Below are 27257 nucleotides of genomic sequence, written 5' to 3'. Positions count from 1 at the left end.
AGTTACAAAGACTATATTCATCCAGCGTTGGTGACTGAGAGCACTCAGCGACATACAGAAAACTTTAGTCACAATTCCAAACCTGTTTAAAACCTTTTCTTGCTGACACCCCCCCCCCCCTTTACACACACACACCAAATCGTTAAAAGAAAAAGAAAATTGTACTGGTTACTATGCTGTCCACCTCCGTAGCTGGGTGGTCATCGAGTCAGACTTTCATACGGCAGACCCGGGTTCGATTCCCAATACTGCCACGTGTTTCTCCTCGGTGGGAGGCCTGGACTGAGGTGCGCTCAGCCTTGTGATGCCAAATGAGGAGCTGTCTGACTGAGATGTAGCGCCTCCAAGCTTAGAACGTCGATGATGGTCGTGAATGTGGTGTGCTGACCACATGCTCCTGCATACCGCATCTGATGATGAATGATTGAGGATGATTTGGCGGTCGGTCGGCTATCGCGTGAACTTCAGGGCCCCTGATCGCGCGTCTACCTTTTACTTCTACCACATAAATTTTCGCTGTTCCTACAGTAAAACATTATGTTTTAACTTATTACTTCTTTACTACTAATTCTTTTCCAAACACGTTTGGCAGACAGTACCCATATATACTGCTGGATGTATCTGCAAAATTATATCATTGTGTGGCACATGGTACAGGTGGTATAAGGAGTTCATGTGGGCATCTGGGGTGTTCCTCCTACACGTGAAATGAGAAATGCCAGGATTCTCAGAAAAATGGGGTTTACTCCCAAGGACTACCACTAAGGGGCAAAACATTCACGATAACTGGCTCGGCCGCGGAGGGAACTGTACACGGTACGGAAAGAGCATTTCGCCCTCAATGGGTAGGTCTGGTGGAGACGTCCAGAGGGTAGGGAAGTTGGCAGGCAAGAGAGCGACCCGCTGTTGCGGCCGCTACCTCGCAGACCCTCTTGCGTTCCTCACGTGACGGCACCTGGCCTTCCCATTGGCGGGTTTGTGGCAGAAAGATGGCGTCCCTAATTCAACAATACCGTTGTGACGTCCCTAGCTCAGTGTAATAGTGCGTGGGAGCCGGCCACAAGTACTGTGTTTACGTAACTGCTCGCACCACGACCTGAGGCTAGGTTAATGTGGTGGAGGCAGACTACAATAAAAATTTTTACCTTTATTGCCCGTTACCATGAACAGTGCGACTCATAGTTCAGGAGATATACTATGTGATCAAAAGTATCTGGACACCTGGCTGAAAATGACCTACAAGTTCGTGGCGCCCTCCATCGGTAGTGCTGGAATTCAGTATGGTGTTGGCCCACCCTTAGCCTTTATGACAGCTTCCACTCTCGCAGGCATACGTTCAGTCAAGTGTTGGAAGGTTTCTTTTGGAATGGCAGCCCAATCTTCATGGAGTGCTGCACTGAGGAGAGCTATCAATGTCGGTGAGGCCTGGCATGAATTCGGTGTTCCAAAGCGTCCCAAAGGTCTTGTGTAGGATTCAGGTCAGGATTCTGTGCAGGCCAGTCCATTACAGGGATGTTATTGTCGTGTAACCACTCCGCCACAGGTTGTGAATTATGAACAGGTGCTCGATCGTGTTGAAAAATGGAAGCACCATCCCCCATATTGCTCTTTAACAGTGGGAAGCAAGAAGGTGCTTAAAACATCAATGTAAGCCTGTGCTGTGATAGTACCACGCAAAACAACGGTGGGTGCAAGTTCCCTCCATGAAAAACACGACCACACCATAACACCACCGCCTCCGAATTTTATTGTTGGTGCTACACACGCCGGCAGATGACGTTCACTGGCTATTCGCCTTACCCACACCCTACCATCGGATCGCCTCATTGTGTACCATTATTCGTCACTCCACTCAACGTTTCCCACTGTTCCATCGTCCATACACCAAAAGAGGCGTTGTTTGGCATTTACCGGCGTGATGTGTGGCTTATGAGCAGCCGCTCGACCATGAAATCCAAGATTTCTCACCTCCCGCCTAACTGTCATAGTACTTGTAGTAGACCCTGATGCAGTCTGGAATTCCTGTGTGATGGCCTGGATAGATGTCCGCCTATTGCAGATTTCGGCCCTCTTCAACTGTGGGCGGTCTCTGTCAGTCAACAGACGGGGTCGGCCTGTACGCTTTTGTGCTGTACGTGTCCTTTCACGTTTCCACTTCACTATCACATCGGAAACAGTGGACTTAGGGATGTTTATGATGTGGAAATGTCGCGCACAGACGTAGGACGCATGTGACACCCAATCACCTGACCACATTCGAAGTTTGTGAGTTCTGTGGAGCGCCCCATTCTGCTCTCTCTCGATGTCTAATGACTACTGAGGTCGCTGAAATGGCAGTAGGTGGCAGCACAATGCACCTAATATGAAGAACGTATGTATTTAGGAGTGTCCGGATACTTTTGATCACATAGTGTATGTCGTCATAAACATTGAGATGGGTGAAAAACTAGCTTTTTCTAAACAAAACGAAGTGCAAATTACCCAAATTTTACTCATTCAGTGTTTGATAATAGGAGCTGTTTTATCTGTGATTCTTTAAAGAATGGGTGGTGGAGGTAAAATAGGGAGAGGGTAACTGCCTTTAGATAAATAGCTGATCAATCGAAGAGTTCATTGCTTTCACTTCCTTTATTAGCATAGTAATGTGCTGCATTACTTTCAGTGTTCCTTACCAACATTCCTATCTACAATTTTTTTAGCAGCTGATAATCTGTAGACCTCCATGTGCCTGATGCCTCTTAGCTGGAAAATTAACAATCCTACTGCCAGGATTTTTCCGCTTGACTGACTCGTAAAGACCCCAAAGATATAGTGGCAGTATCGTAATGAACCAACAAAAAACCATAGAATACGGCTGTCCATTGCAGTAGTCGTCATTCTATTTTCAAAAGTGTTTTGTTCAAGAAACAAAAACAAAAATAGATTGAAGTCATAAAGTGGCACTCATTACAAACAACAGTGAATAAGTTGTAACCCGCAGCAAATTTAAATTTTAAAAAGTTGACTGGATGTAATTGAATCAGAGGGAGAAAGACATAAATTTCGGAAATAATAGCTTTGGAAACGAGGGATACACATAAACTGCAGTGAGAAAGGTCATGGAGTACCTACTAATATCGTTATGAAACAAAGAATGTAGCAGCAAGAGTTTAGAAGAAGGCGGCATTCCAGCATGTAGCTATTTTATGTTCAATAATAAATGAATGACTTAGGTTGAGTAAAATAATTAAAAGAAATATCGAATATGATTTACATATTGTCCTCAGTGCTGTGTGGATGGATTATGAAAGTATTGTGGATTCTCAGTATTGTTAACATGAACTGATGTTCTGATAAAGTCACGAAATTACGTGTTCTGCAGGTATGTCTTCCAGAAAGACAATGATATAATTTTGCACGTACATCCAGCAGTATATGTGGCTACTGTCTGCCAAGTGTATTGCAAATAGAATTAGTAGTAAAGAAGTAATAAGGAGTGAATGATAAGATTGAATATACAATGCGAGGAATTGAGTAGATATTATTAGATCCCATATATGAACTTCCAGTTTACAAAATATGATCGACCTGTGAGCCTTTGTGAGTTAAAATTCACTAAACTTTCTGCACACTGAATGATTGAAAAATATCTGTATAAATATTTAGACCACACAATTGAAATTACCTACAGCCTCTCCAACCTATTAACCAGCACGGCAAAGTAATTGGGAACATCTCACCCAAAATCTCCAATATTGCAGACCTCTTAAACCAGTTCCAGAACACAAAGCAGAAAGCAATGCAATGCACATTCGAATCTCTACAGCTGTATAGTGTGTTTGCTTCATGCATGCCTCACATTGGCTGACACAAGTAGAACCATACCACAGGTGTATACACATCTCAACAGTGTCACAGAGAGATAAATAAAATACTTTGGCTCGTGTAATCATAGCTGACAATATGATGCCTTTGCTGAATACTGCAAAGATAATTCGCGATTTTAAAGGCAAAATTAGTGTGCAATTTAGGAAGCAACTTTCACCCATTCCGTCTGACTCCATTAGAGACTACATACCTCATAAAAATGTATCCTCTGTGTGTGTGTGTGTGTGTGTGTGTGTGTGTGTGTGCGTACGTGCGTGTGTGCGCGCATGTTTCATGGCTCAAGTGTATTGATATGTGGCTTTGGCAGGCGTGTACAGAGATGGTACAATGTACACAGCATCTACACTCCTGGAAATGGAAAAAAGAACACATTGACACCGGTGTGTCAGACCCACCATACTTGCTCCGGACACTGCGAGAGGGCTGTACAAGCAATGATCACATGCACGGCACAGCGGACACACCAGGAACCGCGGTGTTGGCCGTCGAATGGCGCTAGCTGCGCAGCATTTGTGCACCGCCGCCGTCAGTGTCAGCCAGTTTGCGTGGCATACGGAGCTCCATCGCAGTCTTTAACACTGGTAGCATGCCGCGACAGCGTGGACGTGAACCGTATGTGCAGTTGACGGGCTTTGAGCGAGGGCGTGTAGTGGGCATGCGGGAGGCCGGGTGGACGTACCGCCGAATTGCTCAACACGTGGGGCGTGAGGTCTCCACAGTACATCGATGTTGTCGCCAGTGGTCGGCGGAAGGTGCACGTGCCCGTCGACCTGGGACCGGACCGCAGCGACGCACGGATGCACGCCAAGACCGTAGGATCCTACGCAGTGCCGTAGGGGACCGCACCGCCACTTCCCAGCAAATTAGGGACACTGTTGCTCCTGGGGTATCGGCGAGGACCATTCGCAACCGTCTCCATGAAGCTGGGCTACGGTCCCGCACACCGTTAGGCCGTCTTCCGCTCACGCCCCAACATCGTGCAGCCCGCCTCCAGTGGTGTCGCGACAGGCGTGAATGGAGGGACGAATGGAGATGTGTCGTCTTCAGCGATGAGAGTCGCTTCTGCCTTGGTGCCAATGATGGTCGTATGCGTATTTGGCGCCGTGCAGGTGAGCGCCACAATCAGGACTGCATACGACCGAGGCACACAGGGCCAACACCCGGCATCATGGTGTGGGGAGCGATCTCCTACACTGGCCGTACACCACTGGTGATCGTCGAGGGGACACTGAATAGTGCACGGTACATCCAAACCGTCATCGAACCCATCGTTCTACCATTCCTAGACCGGCAAGGGAACTTGCTGTTCCAACAGGACAATGCACGTCCGCATGTATCCCGTGCCACCCAACGTGCTCTAGAAGGTGTAAGTCAACTACCCTGGCCAGCAAGATCTCCGGATCTGTCCCCCATTGAGCATGTTTGGGACTGGATGAGGCGTCGTCTCACGCGGTCTGCACGTCCAGCACGAACGCTGGTCCAACTGAGGCGCCAGGTGGAAATGGCATGGCAAGCCGTTCCACAGGACTACATCCAGCATCTCTCCGATCGTCTCCATGGGAGAATAGCAGCCTGCATTGCTGCGAAAGGTGGATATACACTGTACTAGTGCCGACATTGTGCATGCTCTGTTGCCTGTGTCTATGTGCCTGTGGTTCTGTCAGTGTGATCATGTGATGTATCTGACCCCAGGAATGTGTCAATAAAGTTTCCCCTTCCTGGGACAATGAATTCACGGTGTTCTTATTTCAATTTCCAGGAGTGTATATGCGACAATTCGGATGGCCTGGTCCCCATTGCGGATGTTCTCTAAACAAATATGCATAATTTTATACAGCTGGTACTGCGAATTGTACTACTAAAACCTTTTTAGTTTTGTAAAGCTCTCCTGTATGTAGTCAGAACATAGCCATCCTCTGGTGACTAATACAGTCCAGTGCACCTTGACAGTATTTAGTATACTGCTCAATGCACCCAATTCTATTACTGTGTGTATGGTGTGCAAAGTGTGCCTCCCCCATCTCTTGCTCTCTCTCTCTCTCTCTCTCTCTCTCTCTCTCTCTCTCTCTCTCTCTCTCTGTGTGTGTGTGTGTGTGTGTGTGTGTGTGTGTGTGTGTGTGTGTGTGCGCGCATCCACGTATGTTTCTTGGCTCAATTGTCCTTTGCCAGGTGTATACACAGATGGTATAATGTCCACAGGACCAATATGCGATGATACGAATGGCCTGGTCCCCATTGCAGATGTTCTCTCAACAAATATACATAATTTTCTATGGCTGGTACCACAACTTGTACTATTAAAACATTTTTACTATTGTAAGGCTTTCTTATATGTAGTCGGAACATCACCATCCTCTGGTGACTAATATGGTCTAGTACACTTGGAACTATTTAGTATACTACTCAGTGCACCTAGTTCTGTTACTGTCTATATGGTCTGCAAAGTGTGTCTCCCCCATTCTCTCTCTCTCTCTCTCTCTCTCTCTCTCTATATATATATATATATATATATATATATATATATATATATATATATATGGTGTTACAAAAAGGTACGGCCAAACTTTCAGGAAACATTCCTCACACACAAAGAAAGAAAATGTTCAAAACGTCCTCCGTTAGAGAGGATACGTGCATCCACCCTCTGTCGCACGGAATCCCTGATGCGCTGATGCAGCCCTGGAGAATGGCGTATTGTATCACAGCCGTCCACAATACGAGCACGAAGAGTCTCTACATTTGGTATCGGGGTTGCGTAGACAAGAGCTTTCAAATGCCCCCATAAATGAAAGTAAAGAGGGTTGAGGTCAGGAGAGCGTGGAGGCCACGGAATTGGTCCGTCTCTACCAATCCATCGGTCACCGAATCTGTTGTTGAGAAGCGTACGAACACTTCGACTGAAATGTGCAGGAGCTCCATCGTGCACAAACCACATGTTGTGTCGTACTTGTAAAGGCACATGTTCTAGCAGCACAGGTAGAGTATCCCGTATGAAATCATGATAACGTGCTCCATTGAGCGTAGGTGGAAGAACATGGGGCCCAATCGAGACATCACCAACAATGCCTGCCCAAACGTTCACAGAAAATCTGTGTCGATGACGTGATTGCACAATTGCGTGCGGATTCTCGTCAGCCCACACATGTCGATTGTGAAAATTTACAATTTGATCACATTGGAATGAAGCCTCATCCGTAAAGAGAAAATTTGCACTGAAATGAGGATTGACACACTGTTGGATGAACCATTCGCAGAAGTGTACCCGTGGAGGCCAATCAGCTGCTGATAGTGCCTGCACACGCTGTACATAGTACGGAAACAACTGGTTCTCCCGTAGCACTCTCCATACAGTGACGTTGTCAACGTTACCTTGTACAGCAGCAACTTCTCTGACGCTGACATTAGGGTTATCGTCAACTGCACGAAGAATTGTCTCGTCCATTGCAGGTGTCATCGTCGTTCTAGGTCTTCCCCAGTCGCGAGTCATAGGCTGGAATGTCCCGTGCTCCGATCAATTGCTTCGAACGTCTTCCTGTCGGGACACCTTCGTTCTGGAAATCTGTGTCGATACAAACGTACCGCGCCGCGGCTATTGCCCCGTGCTAATCCGTACATCAAATGGGCATCTGCCAACCCCGCATTTGTAAACATTGCACTGACTGCAAAACCACGTTCGTGATGAACACTAACCCGTTGATGCTACGTAATGATGTGCTCGATGCTAGCACTGTAGAGCAATGAGTCGCATGTCAACACAAGCACCGAAGTAAACATTACCTTCCTTCAATTGGGCCAACTGACGGTGAATCGAGGAAGTAGTGACGAAACTAAAGTGAGCTCTAACATGGAAATTAAGCGTTTCCGGATACATGTCCACGTAACATCTTTTCTTTATTTGTGTGTGAGGAATGTTCCTGAAAGTTTGGCCGTACCTTTTTGTAACACCCTGTATATGGACTGCAAAGTATGTCTCCCCCTTCTCCTTCTCCCTATATATATATATATATATATATATATATATATATATATATATATATATATATATAATGTGTGTGTGTGTGTGTGTGTGTGTGTGTGCGGCTGAGCTCACGAGTAGTGGTGTGTGGGTTTTCTAGGTATGGGTGGAGGCAGTGCAGCGTGCACAGGACCTGTACGCGACGGCACGGATGGCCTGGTCTCCGGCGCCACAGCTGTCTTCCCCACTCGGGGCTGCGCCGCCCCTGCCTCTTTCCCACATGGGGGTGGCACAGCAGCAGCAGCAGATGGGGGCGGCAGAGCCGCAGCCGGAGTGGCCAGGGGCGGCGACAGCAGCAGCAGCGGGGGCGGCAGCGACAGCCGAGGCGATGGCGCACAGCCCCCGACTGGAGTCCAGTAGGAGCAGCCGCCTCTCCAGCCTGGCACACTCGCACAGGTACTTCTGAGTTGTCCCCTCGATGGCGACTACGTCACTATATCGGAATTGTCGTCATATGGCAGATATGCCCTCAGGTGACAGAAGCCGTGGGGTACCTCCTAATATGAAAGACCACCTCTTCCCCATCATGGTGCACGAGCTCGACATGGCATGGACTTGACAAGTCCTTGGAAGACCCTTGAGGAAATATTGTGCCATACGGCCTCTGTAGCTGCCCGTAACTTGGAACTGTTGCCAGTGCAGGGTTTTGTGCAGGAACTGACCTCCCGTAATCTCCAATGGGATTTATGTCAGGCGGTCTGGATGGCCAAATCATTTGCCCGAATTGTCCAGAATGTTCTTCAAATTAGTCGATAACAGTACCGACCCAGTGACATGGCACGTGAAACTTCCATTACTGTTTGTGGACAAGTAGCCAAACATAACCATTTCCAATCAACGACTTGTTCAGCTGGGCTGGGGTATTTGGTCCACTGCATGAAATCACAGCCTACATCATTATGGAGCGATCACCAGGTTGCACAGTACCTTGTTGTCAACCTGGGTCCGTGGCTTCATGAGGTCTGTACCCCCCACTCGAATCCTACCATCAGCTCTTCCCAACTGAAACTGGGACTCATCTGACCAGGCCATGATTTTCCAGTCACCTAGGGAGCAACTGATATGGTCACAATCCCAGCAGAGGTGCCACTGTCGGTCATGTGCTGCCACAGTCATTAATGCTAAATTTCGCCGCACTGTCCTAATGTATACGTTAGTCGTACATCCCATAGTAATTTTTGCTGTTATTGCAGGCAGTGTTGCTTGTCTGTTAGCACTGACGACTCTACGAAAACACTGCTACTTTCGGTCGTTAAGTGAAGGCCGTCGGCCACTGTGTTGTCCCTGGTGAGAGATAATGCCTGAAATTTATACTACCGGCACAATCTTGACACTGTGGATCTCAGAATACTGAATTCTCTAACGAATTCTGAAATGGAATATCCCATGCGTCTAGTTCCAACCACCATTCTGCGTTAAAAGACTATTAATTATCGCTGTCTGGCCATAAGTACGTCGGAAACCTTTCCGATGAAATGCCTGAGCACAATGTACTGCACTCAACCAATGCACTGCCCTTTTATACGTCGTGAACGCTAAACTACCACCATCTGTATATGTGCCTCCCACTATCTCTCGACTTTTGTCATCTCAGAGTGATATTGAAATTCTTGCATCAGCGTGTCACACTGTTGATGTATCCTCAATATCAATAAATTTCTCTGATATATCTACACAATTGGCGCTTAAAATTGCTACACCACGAAGGTGACGTGCTACAGACGCGAAATTTAACCGACAGGAAGAAGATGCTGTGACATGCAAATGATTAGCTTTGCAGAGAAATCACACAAGGTTGGCGCCGGTGGCGACACCTACAACATGCTGACATGAGGAAAGTTTCCAACCGATTTCTCATACACAAACAGCAGTTGACCGGCGTTGCCTGGTAAAACGTTGTTATGATGACTCGTGTAAAGAGGAGAAATGCGGACCATCACGTTTCGGGCTTTCATGAAGGTCGGATTGTAGCCTATCGCCATTGCGATTTATCGTATCGCGACACTGGTGCTCGCAATGGTGGAGATCCAATGACTGTTAGCTGAATATGCAATCGGTGGGTTTAGGAGGGTAATACGGAATGCCGTGCTGGATCCCAACGGACTCGTATCAGTAGCAGTCGAGGTGACAGGCATCTTATCCGCATGGCTGTAACAGATCGTGCAGCCACGTCTCGATCCCTGAGTCAGCAGGTGGGGCACGTTTGCAAGACAACAACCATCTGCACGAACAGTTCGACTACGATTGCAGCGGCATGGACTCGGAGACCGTGGCTGCAGTTACCCTTGACGCTGCATCACAGACAGGAGAGCCTGCGATGGTGTACTCGACGACGAACCTGGGTGCACGAATGGCAAAACGTTCTGTTTACAGCATCATGATGGTCGCATCCGTGTTTGGCGACATCGTGGTGAACGCACATTGGAAGCGTGTATTCGTCATCGCAATAATGGCGTATCACCCGGCTTGATGGTATGGGGTGCCATTGGTTACACGTCTCGGTCACCTCTCGTTCGCATTGACGGCACTTTGAACAGTCGACGTTACATTTCAGATGTGTTACGACCCGTGGCTCTACCCTTCATTCCATCGCTGCGAAACTCTACATTTCAGCAGGATAATGCACGACCGCAAGTTGCAGGTCCTGTACGGGCCTTTCTGGACACAGAAAATGTTCGACTGCTGCCCTAACCAGCACATTCTCCAGCTCTCACACCAATTGAAAACGTCTGGTCAATGATGGCCGAGCAACTGGCTCGTCACAATACGCCAGTTACCACTCTTGATGAGCTGTGGTATCTTGTTGAAGCTGCATGGGCAGCTGTACCTGTACACGCCATCTGAGCTCTGTTTGACTCAATGTCCAGGCGTATCGAGGCCACTATTACGGCCAGAGGTGGTTGTTCTGGGTACTGATTTCTCAGGATCTATGCACCCAAATTGCGTGAAAATGTAATAACATGTCAGTTCTAGTATAATAAATTTGTCCAATGAATGCCCGTTTATCATCTGCATATGTTCTTGGTGCAGCAATTTTAATTTCTAGTAGTGTACATCTACATCCATTCTCTGGACGCCACAGAGAAGTGATTAGACCTTCTCCCCATTTGATTCACGTAGGGAGCACCGATAGAATGATTGCTTAAATTATGAACTTCTGTAATTAGTATGTTTTGCCCTGATGGTACCTATGCGAGCAATGTGTATGGGACTGTAGTCTATTCCTAAAGTAACTATTTAAAGCCAGTTCCTGGAACTTTGTAAGTAAGCTTTCACATTATAGTGTCTGCCAGGTCAGTTTCTCCAGTATTTCTGAGACACTCTCCCAAAGGTCAACTAACCAGCGACCATACGTGCTGTCCTTTTCTGTGGACATTCAATAGTCCTTGTTAGTCCTATTAGGTATGGATATCACACACATGACCAGTATTCTCAGATGGATCGCAGATGTCCCGCTTCAAAGAGCGTTTCAGATACAAAAATGTCCCGCAAAATTTTTGTATCTGAAAGGCTCTTTGAAGCACACAGGATGTAAAGACGTGTTGCAGATCAGGGGTCTGGCCCCTGAATTTTATCTATACAAGAGGTATACTGCTGTCAACTGGGGATGGGGAAGGAAATGCTTTGTGTACTTCCGGAGGCTGAGTGGATTGTACCTGCGCGTGTAGTCCACAGCTGACAGGTATTACGGCAGTGGTGGGGTGGCTTTTCAGGACCGCGGTGCCGCTTCGGTGGCCCTTTCTCCCTACCCACTGCTGTCCGGCCTCCTAGACAGCAGCCTCCAGAGAGCCGACGTCGGGTTCGACATCCTCTCGTCACCGCGCCGTTGTTCGGAAGCCTCCGAACCGACAGGAAACACCGATATTCTGATTAAAGCTTATTTGTAGCCCCAAGGTACATAGAGCTGGCGATCGAAAACATAAACGCACGAATATTTCGTCAGGCAGAACTACACAGCTCTGCAGCAAACGAATAACACAAACAAAACTAGGTCCAACCAAGAACGCTTGTAATCTGCCATCTGAAGATGGATTTGTAAAGAAAAATCCGAAACTGGTCATGGTCTGAAGAGAATAAACCTTTTTAAACCCTACATGTGGCTGGTAGCTGTTTTTTATATAAAATATAAAGCTTAAGTACAACAGCCACGTTTCTCAACATGTCGACTTTCGACAAAATAGCGTAGCAGTATGAAATCTTATCAAGATCTGACTAAATATATGTGCAGACTTTTTTAGAAAGTACTTCTTTATGCATATCTGCAAAAAGTCTGAGGTTACTGACAGTATAGTCTGCAAGCTTGTTACTATTCAAAAGGAACGCAATAAGGGTCTCAACACACTTCCCTGTGGTATGCCTGAAGTTACTTCTAGATATCTTGATGAGTCTCCTTGCAATGTATATGAGACATAACAGTGTCCATACATGCGATGGGAAATCCGCTCATGGAAAAGCCATTCCGATTTGTATGTCACATTCATACAGAACAATTGAACACTGGTGGTGTCAGACCTCAGGGAAGGTCACTTTGGGTTCTGGAGAAATGTAGGAAAACATGGGTGATTCATTGATGTGGGGGAGGGGACCAAACGGTGAGGTCATCGGAGAACAATGGAAACATTGGTGGTATCAGACCTCAGGGCAGGTCACTTTGGGTTCTCGAGAAATGTAGGAAAACATGGATGGTTCATTTATTTTGGGGGAGGGGACCAAATGGTGAGGTCATTGGAGAACAATGGAAACACTGGTGGTATCAGACCTCAGGGAACGTCACTTTGGGTTCCAGAGAAATGTAGGAAAACATGGGTGATTCATTTATTTGGGAGAGGGGACCAAATGGTGAGGTCATCGGACAACAATGGAAACACTGGTGGTATCAGACCTCAGGGCAGGTCACTTTGGGTTCTCGAGAAATGTAGGAAAACATGGGTGGTTCATTTATTTTGGGGGAGGGGACCAAATGGTGAGGTCATCGGAGAACAATGGAAACACTGGTGGTATCAGACCTCAGGGCAAGTCACTTTGGGTTATCGAGAAATGTAGGAAAACATGGGTGGTTCATTTATTTTTGGGGAGGGGACCAAATGGTGAGGTCATCGGAGAACAATGGAAACACTGGTGGTATCAGACCTCAGGGCAGGTCACTTTGGGTTCCGGAGAAATGTAGGAAAACATGGTTGATTCATTTATTTGGGGGAGGGGACCAAATGGTGAGGTCATCGGAGAACAATGGAAACACTGGTGGTATCAGACCTCAGGCAGGTCACTTTGGGTTCTTGAGAATTGTAGGAAAACATGGGTGATTCATTGATTTGGGGGAGGGGACCAAATGGTGAGGTCATCGGAGAACAATGGAAACTCTGGTGGTATCAGACCTCAGGCAGGTAGCTTTGGGTTCTCAAAAAATGTAGGAAAACATGGGTGATTCATTGATTTGGGGGAGGGGACCAAACGGTGAGGTCATCGGAGAACAATGGAAACACTGGTGGTGTCAGACCTCAGGGCAGGTCACTTTGGGTTCTCGAGAAATGTAGGAAAACATGGGTGATTCATTGATTTGGGGGAGGGGACCAAACGGTGAGGTCATCGGAGAACAATGGAAACACTGGTGGTGTCAGACTTCAGGGTAGGTCACTTTGGGTTCTCGAGAAATGTAGGAAAACTTGGGTGATTCATTGATTTCGGGGAGAGGACCAAACGGTGAGGTCATCTGAGAACAATGGAAACACTGGTGGTATCAGACCTCAGGGAAGGTCACTTTGGGTTCTCAAGAAATGTAGAAAAACATGGGTGATTCATTGATTTGGGGCAGGGGGCCAAACGGTGAGGTCATCGGAGAACAATGGAAACACTGGTGGTATCAGACCTCAGGGCAGGTCACTTTGGGTTCTAGAGAAATGTAGGAAAACATGGGTGATTCATTGATTTGAGGGAGAGGACCAAATGGTGAGGTCATCGGAGAACAATGGAAACACTGGTGGTATCAGACCTCAGGCAGGTCACTTTGGGTTCCGGAAAAATGTAGGAAAACATGGCTGATTCATTGATTTGGGGGAGGGAACCAAATGGTGAGGTCATCGGAGAACAATGGAAACACTGGTGGTACCAGACCTCAGGCAGGTCACTTTGGGTTCTCGAGTAATGTAGGAATACATGGGTGATTCATTGATTTGGGGGAGAGGACCAAACGGTGAGGTCATCGGAGAACAATGGAAACACTGGTGGTATCGGACCTCAGGGAAGGTCACTTTGAGTTCTCAAGAAATGTAGGAAAACATGGGTGATTCATTGATTTGGGGGAGGGGGCCAAATGGTGAGGTCATCGGAGAACAATGGAAACACTGGTGGTATCAGACCTCAGGGCAGTTCACTTTGGGTTCCGGAGAAATGTAGGAAAACATGGGTGAGTCATTGATTTGGGGGAGGGGACCAAATGGTGAGGTCATCGGACAACAATGGAAACACTGGTGGTATCAGACCTCAGGGCAGATCACTTTGTGTTCTCGAGAAATGTAGGAAAACATGGGTGATTCATTGATTTGGGGGAGGGGACCAAATGGTGAGGTCATCGGAGAACAATGGAAACACTGGTGGCATCAGACCTCAGGGCAGGTCACTTTGGGTGCTCGAGAAATGTAGGAAAACATGGGTGATTCATTGATTTGGGGGAGGGGACCAAACGGTGAGGTCATCGGAGAACAATGGAAACACTGGTGGTGTCAGAACTCAGGGCAGGTCACTTTGGGTTCTCGTGAAATGTAGGGAAACATGGGTGATTCATTGATTTGGGGGAGGGGACCAAACGGTGAGGTCATCGGAGTACAATGGAAACACTGGTGGTGTCAGACCTCAGGGCAGGTCACTTTGGGTTCTCGAGAAATGTAGGAAAACATGGGTGATTCATTGATTTGGGGGAGGGGACCAAACGGTGAGGTCATCGGAGAACAATGGAAACACTGGTGGTATCAGACCTCAGGGCAGGTCACTTTGGGTTCTCGAGAAATGTAGGAAAACATGGGTGATTCATTGGTTTGGGGGAGGGGACCAAACGGTGAGGTCATCGGAGTACAATGGAAACACTGGTGGTGTCAGACCTCAGGGCAGGTCACTTTGGGTTCTCGAGAAATGTAGGAGAACATGGGTGATTCATTGATTTGGGGGAGGGGACCAAACGGTGAGGTCATCGGGGAACAATGGAAACACTGGTGGTGTCAGACCTCAGGGCAGGTCACTTTGGGTTCTCGAGAAATGTATTAAAACATGGGTGATTCATTGATTTGGGGGAGGGGACCAAACGGTGAGGTCATCGGAGAACAATGGAAACACTGGTGGTATCAGGGCAGGTCACTTTGGGTTCGGGAGAAATGTAGGAAAACATGGGTGATTCATCGATTTGGGGGAGGGGACCAAACTGTGAGGTCATTGGTTCTGTCAGCTTGGTGAAGGATATGAAAGAAGTCGGTTATACCCTTTCAAAGGAACCATTCCGGCATTTGCTTGAAGCAATTTACGGAAATCACGGAAAACCTAAATCAGGATGGCTGGATGCAGGTTTCAACCATTGTCCTCCTGAATGCGCTCACAATGTGCTAACCACTGTGCCATTTCGCTCGGTATGGAAATGTGAGGAAATGCTAATGACTGAACTTGGAAGATACTGTTGAGAAAACTAAACCTACATGCATAGCATTAGTAGATTTAGAGGAAACTTTTTGCATTGTTGACAAGAATACACACTTTAGAGTTATGAAGGTGGTAGCCTTAAAATACAGCTTGTACAGAAACAAGACTGCAGTTTTAAGCCTTGGAGGCGATGAAAGGGAAAGGTTGCCAGCTATTCCCAGTGTAATGGAGTCAGTACATTGATTAGCTGTAAATGAAGCGAAGGAGAAATTTGGAAATCGAATTACAATTCAGGGAGAATAAATAAACATTTTGAGGTTTGCCTATGATGTTATTCCATGAGAGATGACAAAGGGCTCAACGGAGGAGATGAAAGGAATGGATAGTGTCTTCAATGGAGGTTGTATGATAAATAATCATAAAACTAAAACAAGATAATGGAATGTAGCTATAGTGCATTCGGCAATTCTGAAGGAATTAGGTAAGGAAATGAGATACCGAAAGTAATAGATGTTTTTGCTATTTGGGCATTAAAGTAACTGATGATGGCTGAAGTAGAATGGATATAAAATGGAGACTAACAATAACAAGAAGCATTCCCTAAAAAGAGAAATTTGACAATATGGTATTTTAATTTAAATGTTAGGTCTTTGTATGGAATATAGCCTTGTACAGCCAGTTCAGAGAAGAAGGGAATAGAAGCTTATGAAATGTGATGCTCTAAGAGAACACTGAAAAGTAAATGAATAGAAAGAATAACTAATGAGAAGGCATTGACTGTAACTGGGGAGAAAAGAAATTTGTGGCACATAATGATTCGAAGAAGGGCTCGAGTGATAAGACAAATTCTGAAGCATAAAAAATCTTTAGTTTGGTAATGGAGGGAAGTGTAGTAGTAAAAACTGTATTGGGAGACCAACACACGGACACAGTCAACAGGTCAGGTTTGTGTAGGTTCCAGTAGTAATGCAGAGGTGAAGACGCTTTTTTTTTCATCAAATTCCCACCCAATCCAATGCACTTGTCCCATCTTGACTGCCACTCCTGGAAAATGTGATGAAGGCAATTCTTTGTCTTGCATTTCAAATTCGCCTCAATAGCTTTCATTGCCAGAGTTTCATTGTCAAAGTGACATCCCTAAAGGTTCTTTTTTGCTGTTGGGTACAGCAAAAATTTTGCAGGGTGCCAGGTCAAAATTGTGAGGTGGATGGGAAACGTATAAATGCCTTTGCTGGTCAAAAACTTCACCACAATTTGAGCAACTTGGGAACTGACATTATCGCAAAAAGCTTGCACTGACCAACAAGTTCTTTCCTCTACTCAGTAATCTGATCTTTCATCAGTTGTGTAAGTACTTGACTGTAGGTATGCTGCAGTCACTGTTGGGCATCTTGATAAGCTGTGTATGTACATCTTGCCTTTGTAATCGAAGAATGTGATGACCATAGCCTTATTCGCAGACTAGTGTATGCACTTCTATCGAGGGTGGCTCGCAATATTGCAGCTGTTCTGTGCATCCCCGGTTCATTTATGGGTCACGACAATACACCCACATTTCATCTCCAGAGATAGTGTTTGACCATCATGCATCATCACACTCATCCATAACACACCTTAGCCAACAGTGGCACACAACACACGGTTCTGCTTTTGCTCCAGAGTAAGAAACTGTGGCACCATCATGCATATATTCTAGATGTGTGAGTGCGAACACCTCCAGTGGATATCTCAGCAATCAGTGCAAGGTATCTAGTAGTGAGACGTGAACCACTGCAAACAATGGCAGACATTTAATTTAACAGTTTTACATAACAGCATACGAGGTGCGGCTAGAAAGAAACCGGACTGATGCTGGAAAAAACATTTATTTACAATTATTTACAATTTCATGTTATCTCCTTCAATGTACTCTCCTCCTCGGTCTCTACACCGCTCCATACGTATTTTCCACTGTTCATAGCAATGCTGCAGATCATTTTCGGTAAGTCCATACATTACTTCCGTCGCTTTTTCTTTTACTGCTTCAACAGTCTCAAATCTAGTTCCTTTCAAAGCTGACTTGACTTTAGGGAAAAGAAAAAAGTCACAGGGGGCCAAATCAGGTGAGTAGGGTGCATAATCTGAGATGGAAATGTTGTGTTTTGCCAAAAACGTCTTCACTGACAACGCACTGTGAGCTGGGGCATTGTCTTGGTGAAGGATCCATGACTTTTTTCTCCACAAATCGTTCCGTTTTCTCCGTACTCGCTCACGTAGGGTAGCCAGGACGCTAATGTAGTAATGCTGATTCACTGTTTGTCCCTCTGGTACCCAATCAATGTGCACAATCCCTTTGATGTCAAAAAAACAATCATCATTGCCTTGAATTTCGATTTTGACATTCGTGCTTTTTTTTTGTCGTGGAGAACCAGGAGTTTTCCAATGCATCGATTTTGTAAGAAGGTGGGATCACTTTCAATGTTTTCCAGGATGTCAGAACAAATCATTCTTCGGCGTTCCTTCTGTTCAATTGTGAGACACTTTGGAACCATTTTTGAACACACTTTGTTCATGTTGAAACTTTCATGAAGAATCTGCCTAACACTTTCCTTGTCAACTCCTGTTAACTCAGACATTGCTCTGATTGTTAAACGGCGATCTTGTCGAACAAGTTTACCGATTTTTTCAATGTTTGCATCAGTTTTTGCTGACAATGGTCTACCAGTGCGAGTGTCATCACTGGTGTCTTCGCGGCCATCTTTAAATCGTTTAAACCACTCAAACACTTGTGTTCGCGATAAACAATCATCGCCGTACACTTGTTGTAACATTACAAACGTTTCACTTGCAGATTTTCCTAGTTTGAAACAAAATTTGATGTTAACACGCTGTTCTTTCTGTACACTCAACATTTCCCGACGCACAGACAAAACGTCAACTACTTAAAACAGACGCCACGGGCAGACTGAGTACAGGAGGCAGATGAAACTCGAGCAGTAGGCGGAGCGAGAGTCACGTGACAGGCCACGCGACTTTCAGCCTTATTGCATTCGTTTTATTGTTTCACCAGTACTAGTCCGGTTTTTTTCTAGCCACACCTCGTATTCCTGTCTCAAATGTAGAAACCTTTTTTCTGAAATAACAACTTTCTGAAACTTCGATTTATCGAAAGAATCGATATTTAACCTCCGAGTCATCATCATGATCATTATCACTCAGACGGTTTATCGAAAAGTTGATATATAGATATCTCAGAAGATTTTATCGTGTCTACTGAATGCTCAGAAAAGTTGTTACTCTCGTCTGTACCAACAACTGTATGAAGGCGAGATACTTCAGAGAGCTACAATTCATCTCGTTTAGTACAGTGACTATTTATTTGATCAGGCTATTAGTCACATACAATTAGCTCTGGGAACTGAAAGATACAAAATTCCCTTGCACTGCTGTACAGACAAATTTCCATGCCATTGTCTTGAACGATTTCCCGTATCCAGCTGAACTATTTCCTGTTCACAGCCCATCGCAACTAATGCTGTATTTCTATCGAGTCATAAGTAAGTGGTCAGAAGGGTTAGGTTGTGAAGTGTAAGGGGAAGTCAGAATGGGGTGCTTTGTTTATAGCATGTTGTAAATCACAAGAGTTAAATTTGCGTGAAGTCCAATGACCTATTGCACTTTTTGATCCACCCCTTCGCCATTCTCTTTAGGGCTCAGGAGAGTTGTAATGTTAGCTGGTTCGTAGAAATGTTGACTAAGGACTTTTTCCTGACATCATGCATTGCATTTGCAGCAGCTCACTGGAGATGAACGAGGCATCTTCGCTGAGCAGCGCATCCCAGTCACAGTCTCGTGAGGCCAGCGTGGACATCAACCGTGGCTCCAGTGTCAGCTCTGACGAGGGCCTGCTGATGCCCCATTCCACGACAGCCACTGGAGACTCCAGGCAGGCCACCTCACCCAGGACTGACAGGTCAGTCATGCTAGAATCAACACCATCAGGTTAATACTGAATCTGTCCACTGTTTGGCATACTCTTGTGTCCATACGTTAAGGGATATTTGAGGTAGAGAAAACATAAGGCTTGTGTACACTAAAAGGTGCTGTGGGAACAATGTGGCACAGTGGTAAAGTTACAAGGTATACTGGGAAACTGACTGTGGAACTGAGGGTCATTTGGCAGCAGGAAGCCCTAACCTATATGACATCTGATAGAGCAGGCTGTTCCAGCGTTGCCCCATAGGGTGCAGGCATGCCTGGGTGTCACTAAGATAGCTCATGGGCAGTCACAACTACAATGTATAGACAGCCCTATTATACACATTCTGCACATATATGAACCACTTGTCCAACATTGCCCATGTGCAATCGACTGCTGGTTGTAAGACTGCCCACATATCAGCTGTTTGCCCATCCCTACCTAGCTGTGCCTGTGGGCTCCAGGCTGCTCACTGACAGGTACTGGAACCAGAACAACCTGCCATAAAGAATGCCGTTGTGTGGTGTGACAGCCTCACATGGAGGTATGAGATGTAAAATGGCTCACCAACATGGCTTATGGTAATACGTGGCATTGTTGGGCAAATTCCTTTGAAGGTCAGCAGTGGTCTGTCGATTTAGGGCTCTCACGTTCAGCCTCAAGTGTTCCACAAATGTTCAGTCAGACTTAGCTGGTGACTGAACTGGACACAATAGATGCTTGGATTAACCAAATTTCAGGTACTCGTCTACCACACCAACCCTGCCTGGCCAGGCACAATCATTCCTCCTTAGAAACTGCATGTACCATTTCAAGACGCTGCCCTTACAGGCTGTAGCCATAACTGTGTCTCTAGTTAACACATACAGTGACATATCTACCTACCACGCTTCACTGAGGAGTTTCTTCCATTTGTCCCTGGAACCCAAACCACTATAGCTGTCTCAGACCCCAGCCTTCAAGTTTGAGCAGGACCAGCTTGTCCGGCCGGTGTGGCCGAGCGGTTCTAGGCACTGCAGTCTGGAACCGCACAACAGCTACGGTCGCTGGTTCGAATCCTGGCTCGGGCATGGATGTGTGTGATGTCCTTACGTTAGTTAGGTTTAAGTAGTTCTAAGTTCTAGGGGACTGATAACCTCAGAAGTTTAAGTCTGATAGTGCTCAGAGCCATTTGAACCATTTTGAACCAGCTTGGCCAATATGAAACACAGCAAATTCTTAGCCTCGATCCCCAACTTATTACAGGAGTTTAGCACACAGTCCCTGCCATTCAGCTCTATACCCTTGTTTAGGCTGAAACACCTGTTGCCCATCATACCATTTGGCAGCCATTTGAACAACCTTGTTGTAGGACATCCCTCCTACCTTTTTACTACCTAAACTATTATGCCAACCTTAGAACTCTACTTTCCACGTTATGTAGGATCTACTTGCGCTCAATATAATTTTCAGCAGTTCACAAAGAAGATAAATCTTTTCCTTACTTGTTACTAGAAGCTTGGGAGACACTCTTACATTCAGCTCTCCTTTTTCTTACTACATTTTCCCTGTTGGACCACCCGCAGCCCGAAACAGCCCAAGCAGTTAAAACTCATCTCACCTTTGTCCAGGACGTTTTTTCTGTACTCCTTGCTGCCTAAACTGCTGTACCATACCTGCCTTGCAGCTTGTGTAGGACCAGCTGCGTTCAATGCGAAATGATTCTCAGCTAGTGAACAAGGAAGTAAATTCGTTCCCTACTTATAATGAGAAATTTTGCGCACACACACACACACACACACACACACACACACACACACACACACAAACACGCACACTGCCTTTCAGCTTTGTCTTTGTGTGTGTTCTATGCAACCAAACACTTGGTAATCAGCTGAATCTCATTCGTATTTGGTCCAGAGTTTCCATCTGCCCTCATTGCCATGAAAACCATTCTACATACCTCAGCACCCAATCTACCAATTTTAGTAGGACCACTTGCTTGTGAGCCTAACAATAAACAGCACTTGAATATCAATATTTTTAGCTAGCCGGTGTGGCCTTGCGGTTCTAGGCACTTCAGTCTGGAACCGCGTGACCGCTACGGTTGCAGGTTCGAATCCTGCCTCGGGCATGGATGTGTGTGTGTCCTTAGGTTAGTTAGGTTTAAGTAGTTCTAAGTTCTAGGGGACTGATGACCATAGATGTTAAGTCCCATAGTGCTCAGAGCCATTTGAACCATTAATATTTCTTTTGCCAGTAGACTAATTGTGCTGTCTGTGTTGTCCAAACAACGACACCTATATGACCCCTCTACCTTCCAAATGGGTAGGACCACATTCTGCTCAACCTAACACTGAACACCCAGTTGGAACTTACCCTTCCTTCATCCAGGATGTTTGCCTTGCACTTTTGGTGCCAAAATAGAAGTAGCAATCTCATCATCCCATCGTCGAGTATGGGTAGGTCCATTCAGCATTGTAGCCTTCTTTAGTCTGAAACACCTCTTGCCCATCACACCACTTGGCAGCTATTTGAACATACTTGTTGTGGGACATCCCTTCTACCCTTTTTACTACTTAAACTATCATACCAACCTTGGCGCTCCACCAGGTAACATGGTCCACACATATTTGGCTGGCAGGCTGATATGTTTCTCTCTCGACCACAGGAGGTCCCGCCTGCTGTCGCCGACTCCTAGCTCGCTGTGCCTGCTGCAGCCGCCCAGCTTCCAGTCGGGGCTGGGCCAGTCGCTGCCCAACCTGACCCTGAGCTCCAGCCGGGGCACGGACACGGTGCTGGCCTCGCGCAGTGTCACGCCCACGCCCAGGTCGTCGCCGGCTGCAGCTGGACCTGCCACCACCGGTGGCTCCCCAGTTCTGGGCCAGAGCCCACCGGCTTCACTCCTCCTGGTGCCGGGACAGGGCCACGGGGCCATCCGGAAGCAGCGGCACGCCCAGCCACAACACCTGCTCAGCCCCGGACACAGAGGTGAGCCACGTCTAGGCATTCAAAGCGTAATGATCAACTTCAGAAATTAATTCTCCATTCATCATAAGAATAAACCTGATGTAAACAAACACAAACGCGATGATTGGTCAGAAGCCGTAGCACATATACTCTCGTGTAGTTAAGCTCTTCTAACAAGGGAACCTCCCCATCGCACCCCCTTCAGATTTAGATATAAGTTGGCACAGTGGATAGGCCTTGAAAAACTGAACACAGATCAAGCGAGAAAACAGGAAGAAGTTGTGTGGAACTATGAAAAAAACAAACGAAATATACAAACTGAGCAGTCTATGAGCAAGATAGGCAACTTCAAGGACAGTCTGAGCTCAGGAGCGCCGTGGTCCCGTGGTTAGCGTGAGCAGCTGCGCAACGAGAGGTCCTTCGTTCAAGTCTTCAAGTCTTCTCTCGAGTGAAAAGTTTAAATTTTTATTTTCATACAATTATTATCTGTCCGTCCGTCCGTTCGATGCGAGGTAACTGCGCCATAGTATGGGGACGCTACACCTAAACAAACATCGAAACATCCACAAGAAAACCTAAATCGGGCAAGGTAGAAGAATCTTTTTACCCATTCGCCAAGTGTACAAGTTAGGTGGGTCGACAACATATTCCTGTCATGTGACGTACATGCCGTCACCATTGTCGTATAGAATATATCACACGTGTTTTCCTGTGGAGGAATCGGTTGACCTATGACCTTGCGACCAAATGTTTTCGGTTCCCATTAGAGAGGCACGTCCTTTCGTCTACTAATCGCACGGTTTTGCAGCGCAGTCGCAAAACACAGACACTAAACTTATTACAGCGAACAGAGACGTCAATGAACGAGCGGACAGATCATAACTTTGCGAAAATAAAAAATTAAACTTTTCACATAAGGGAAGACTTGAACCAAGGACCTCTCGTTCCGCAGCTGCTCACGCTAACCTCGGAAACACGGCACTCCTGAGTTCATACTATCCTTTATGTTGCCTATCTTGCGCATGGACTACTCAGTTTGTATATTTTGCATATTTTTTACATAGTTCCACACAACTTCTTCCTGTTTTCTCGCTTGATCTGTGTTCAGTTTTTCAAGGCCTATCCACTGTGCCAACTTACAACTAAATCTGAGGGGGGTGCGATGGGGAGGTTCCCTTGTAAGTAGGTCCTACTTATGTATTAGATATACTATTACTAAGTTTCTCAACAAGTCCAGTTGACCATTTTAATGAAAATTTATTATACTTTAATTTTTGACAATACTTGGCTGTAACAGCCAAGTAATTACCTACTGTGTTTATGATGGATGTATAGAAAGCAGATGTAAGTCTTAACTCTGTAAATAGTGGAAGTTTAATTTTAAATCTTGTACACAATCTGACTATTCTTAACTGAGGTTCACTGATATGAATAATTTATTTCAATTTTTTACAATACTTGGTTGTAATAGCCAAGAAACTAGCAAATGTCTGAATGATGGATTTAATGAAAGCAGATGTAAGTATTAAACCTGTAAATATTAGAAGCTCAAATTTAATTCATGTGCATAATTTTACTGTTTATTGACTGAGGATCACTAAAATCAATGAAAAAGTTACATTTTTGTAATGTGTTTATCTGACATGTTCCACACCCAGGAGGATTCCCTCTTTTATGGGTCTATGCAATGAATAAGTAATCTAATCTGATCTAATCTACGTTAAATCAGATTTTACGATATTAAAATGTATTAACCACCATCAACGTTTTTCTCAATCACGCTTTAGCTCCGTAGTTTTTATTACAAAAATCGTATACAGCGTTATGCTCTGATTGTCGCACTGTCAATGTGCAGCATGAAAATACGTTGTTCTTAACGTTTTTCATAATTTTACGGAGATAATCGGCTGAAGTTTTCCCAGCGTTGTGTACACTGCAGTTGATGAACAAATCCACATCGAACGTGTGGCCCAGCCACAGCCGGCACGGTAGCTCAGCGTGTTCGGTCAGAGAGCCGGTTGGCCTCTGTAATTAAAAAAACTGAGTGAAACGATCAACAAACTAACTTGACCGGATGTCATGTGACGTCCGCAACGAACAAACGCAACGATCAACAACGAACAAACGCAACGATCAACAACGAACAAAATGGAAAAAAAAACCGGTAGCATAATGGAATGTAAATCTTACACTGTTTGTTATACGCACATTGGTTCGAATCTCCCAATTATCATTTTTTTCTCGTTCATTGTGAAATACCTACATCTCGTATTTATAAAAGTCATCATCATATTTTATGAATAACGCACGTCTTCTTGTTTCTAATTACATATTGGACATGAAATTCCCGTTTTCATTTCAAATACAAATTCTTAATTATCGATGTTTTATGAAAAACTGTTCATCAAAGTTGTTTAAATTAAGGAAACACAAGAGTTTAATTTTTAAGGTAAAAATGAAAAGCCAAATCCTCTTTATTTGAACTATGTCCATCGCTTTATAGCACAGAGGTAGATAAGTATCGTAGAAACATGAAAAACAATCATTTTCACAGCCTTGAGAGCCGGCCGGTGTGGCCGTGCGGTTCTAGGCGCTTCAGTTTGGAACCGCGTGACTGCTACGGTCGCAGGTTCGGATCGTGCCTCGGGCATGGATGTGTGTGATGTCCTTAGGTTAGTTAGGTTTAAGTAGTTCTAAGTTCTAGGGGACTGATGACCACAGATGTTAAGTCCCATAGTGCTCAGAGCCATTTTTGAACAGCCTTGAGCACATCATACAAATGCTACAATTTTACTTTTGCTGCTGTGCCATTACAACATGAACCCAACAGAATTGATATGGAGCCAAGCTGCGGGATTTGGCCCGAGAAGTGACAAGACTGTTAAGCCGCCAGACGTACTGGAACTATTTAACGCACGCAGGTTTTTCACGTCACTGCCGAACGCTGGCGGGATATAGAACGGCTCGTCATAAAAGAGGATAAAATGCGGCGCCTGGTTGGCTTCGTGGATTCTGTTGTTGATAGGTCCGTTATCAACGTAGCAGGTGACACTTCCAGAACTGAAATGTATTTCTCGGATTCGAATAAGCAAGGAGCTAAGAGATTACCATACAACTTCAGTAGCTTCAGTATTTAACTATACGGTGAAATCCTTCAATACTCTCTCACGTTACATACAGCCTATGCAGAAAAATTACCGTGTGGTTAAGTCAGGAATTTTCATCATTCTTGTTTTTAATTACAATAGTGTGTCAGCTAAAAACGATAACATGTTGTGGTTTTCGTCTAGTCGTCTAAGGAGCGTATTGTGGGAGATTTCATTCTGCTTAAAAATTAGATGACGTTTGAAGCTGTGTTGCTCCTCTGGTCGTCTCTTTCTACTGCAGCTGGCCACGCCACTGCAGGCTAGCTGTACCAGCTGACCGGCCAGTCCTGTCCGAGTTAAATGCGCCGCTAAAGCTGTTGTCCCTTGTTATCGCTCAGTCGATGTGCGCGTAACGCACAGCGCAAAAGCAACCCTTATTATCGTACTTGACAATACTCAAGACAGCTTGGCTGCAGGCCCACGTGAAACGGAAATCCAATGAGGTTCGAGCAGACGCGGAAGAATGCATAGTTTAATGTTTACATCAGGTTTATTCTTATGGTGAGCGGATTGTAGCATCAAAGTTTTTGGGGTAGAGTGTAAAATATGTCATTGATGGCTGCAGTGGTCATCTCTTGCGATTAATGACATACGTTTTGATCCAGTGTCTATTTTATTTCACCATGGGACCTCTACCGAGAACGACATTACATCACAATTCTAAAGGCAGTGATATTATTGGACTGCTGTAATGGAACAGATGGGAAACTTTACTGGACTGGTTTATTATATTGTCTGTTGCTTCATACAATAATTATTGTTACCTGCAGTCATCAGTGAATGTGGTCTAGATTCCTGTTTGCCTCTGATGCGGCATCCACGGTGCAATTGGAGTTACTCCTTTACAATGTCTGTAAGATCTAAGACGTGTGATGCCTCATAAGATACGAGACACATGCACTGCAGACTGTGGGCATATACTCACACAAGATGGGCTGTGAATTTGGAGAACTTCATTGGCAAAACTGGAAGGCCAGTAGTAGTGTAGTAGTGTGCATCTGGAAGCAGGAGTGCAACATCCCAGTTGGGCATCACGAGAGATCGGCAGTGGCTGAACACCAGAAAGATTGCATTTGCAAAATAAAATCCAATAGAACTTGGTAACTTTCCTAGCAGTGTAGAACTGTGAAGCAGTGGTGAAGCATCTACCAACCCTACCACAACAAAGGTCAGCATTTAATAACGATTGTGGTGTTGCTCTCGCTGCTAAATACTGCATTTTCGGGCAACAACAGTCATATTATGTGGCAGGTGTCATTAGAGCACAGTTAATAAAGTCATTTCATGTAATAATCAAAAAACTAGGCACTCATCTTTTTGTGTTTCCCACGCTGGCTCGTCGTAAAATCATGGCACAATCGTCGAAAATCTAGGTGGATATGAGTCCAAGCTCGGATGCAAAGAGGCCTATGTTTTATTCTGCTATATTCAAAAGTTTTGTAGATGCGCTTCACAAACCATTCTTGAAGATTGCACTTTAGCAGGACAATGGTGATGTAAATAATAATCAGCACTCCGAATTTAAGTTACACTTCCTTTTAATTGCAATATCATGTGACACACAAAACATCACTTCACAATACAAAACATACTTGAAAACATCTTCCTCACAGCCACTGTTAAAGTTCACATTTTATAAGCTGACGACAATATTCGTCTTTCCAACATGACGCCCACGACTTGACTTACGCGCCCAAAA

General features: G+C 45.3%; 1 protein-coding gene across 1 annotated transcript in view; it reads left to right on the top strand.

The window, feature by feature from the left end:
- Nucleotides 1-27257, top strand: part of LOC124719731 (pleckstrin homology domain-containing family G member 5) — a 283840-nt gene that overhangs the window by 233658 nt on the left and 22925 nt on the right. Inside the window, exons 11-13 of the mRNA XM_047244933.1 lie at nucleotides 7983-8278; nucleotides 19278-19457; nucleotides 22114-22433. Coding sequence (XP_047100889.1) covers nucleotides 7983-8278; nucleotides 19278-19457; nucleotides 22114-22433 — 796 coding nt within the window. The remainder of the gene's footprint in view (nucleotides 1-7982; nucleotides 8279-19277; nucleotides 19458-22113; nucleotides 22434-27257) is intronic.

This window comes from Schistocerca piceifrons, chromosome 11 (assembly GCF_021461385.2).
Source record: "Schistocerca piceifrons isolate TAMUIC-IGC-003096 chromosome 11, iqSchPice1.1, whole genome shotgun sequence".
Taxonomy (NCBI): domain Eukaryota; kingdom Metazoa; phylum Arthropoda; class Insecta; order Orthoptera; family Acrididae; genus Schistocerca; species Schistocerca piceifrons.
The sequence above is the reverse complement of the archived record's forward strand: the minus strand, read 5'-3'. Positions and strand labels throughout refer to the sequence as shown.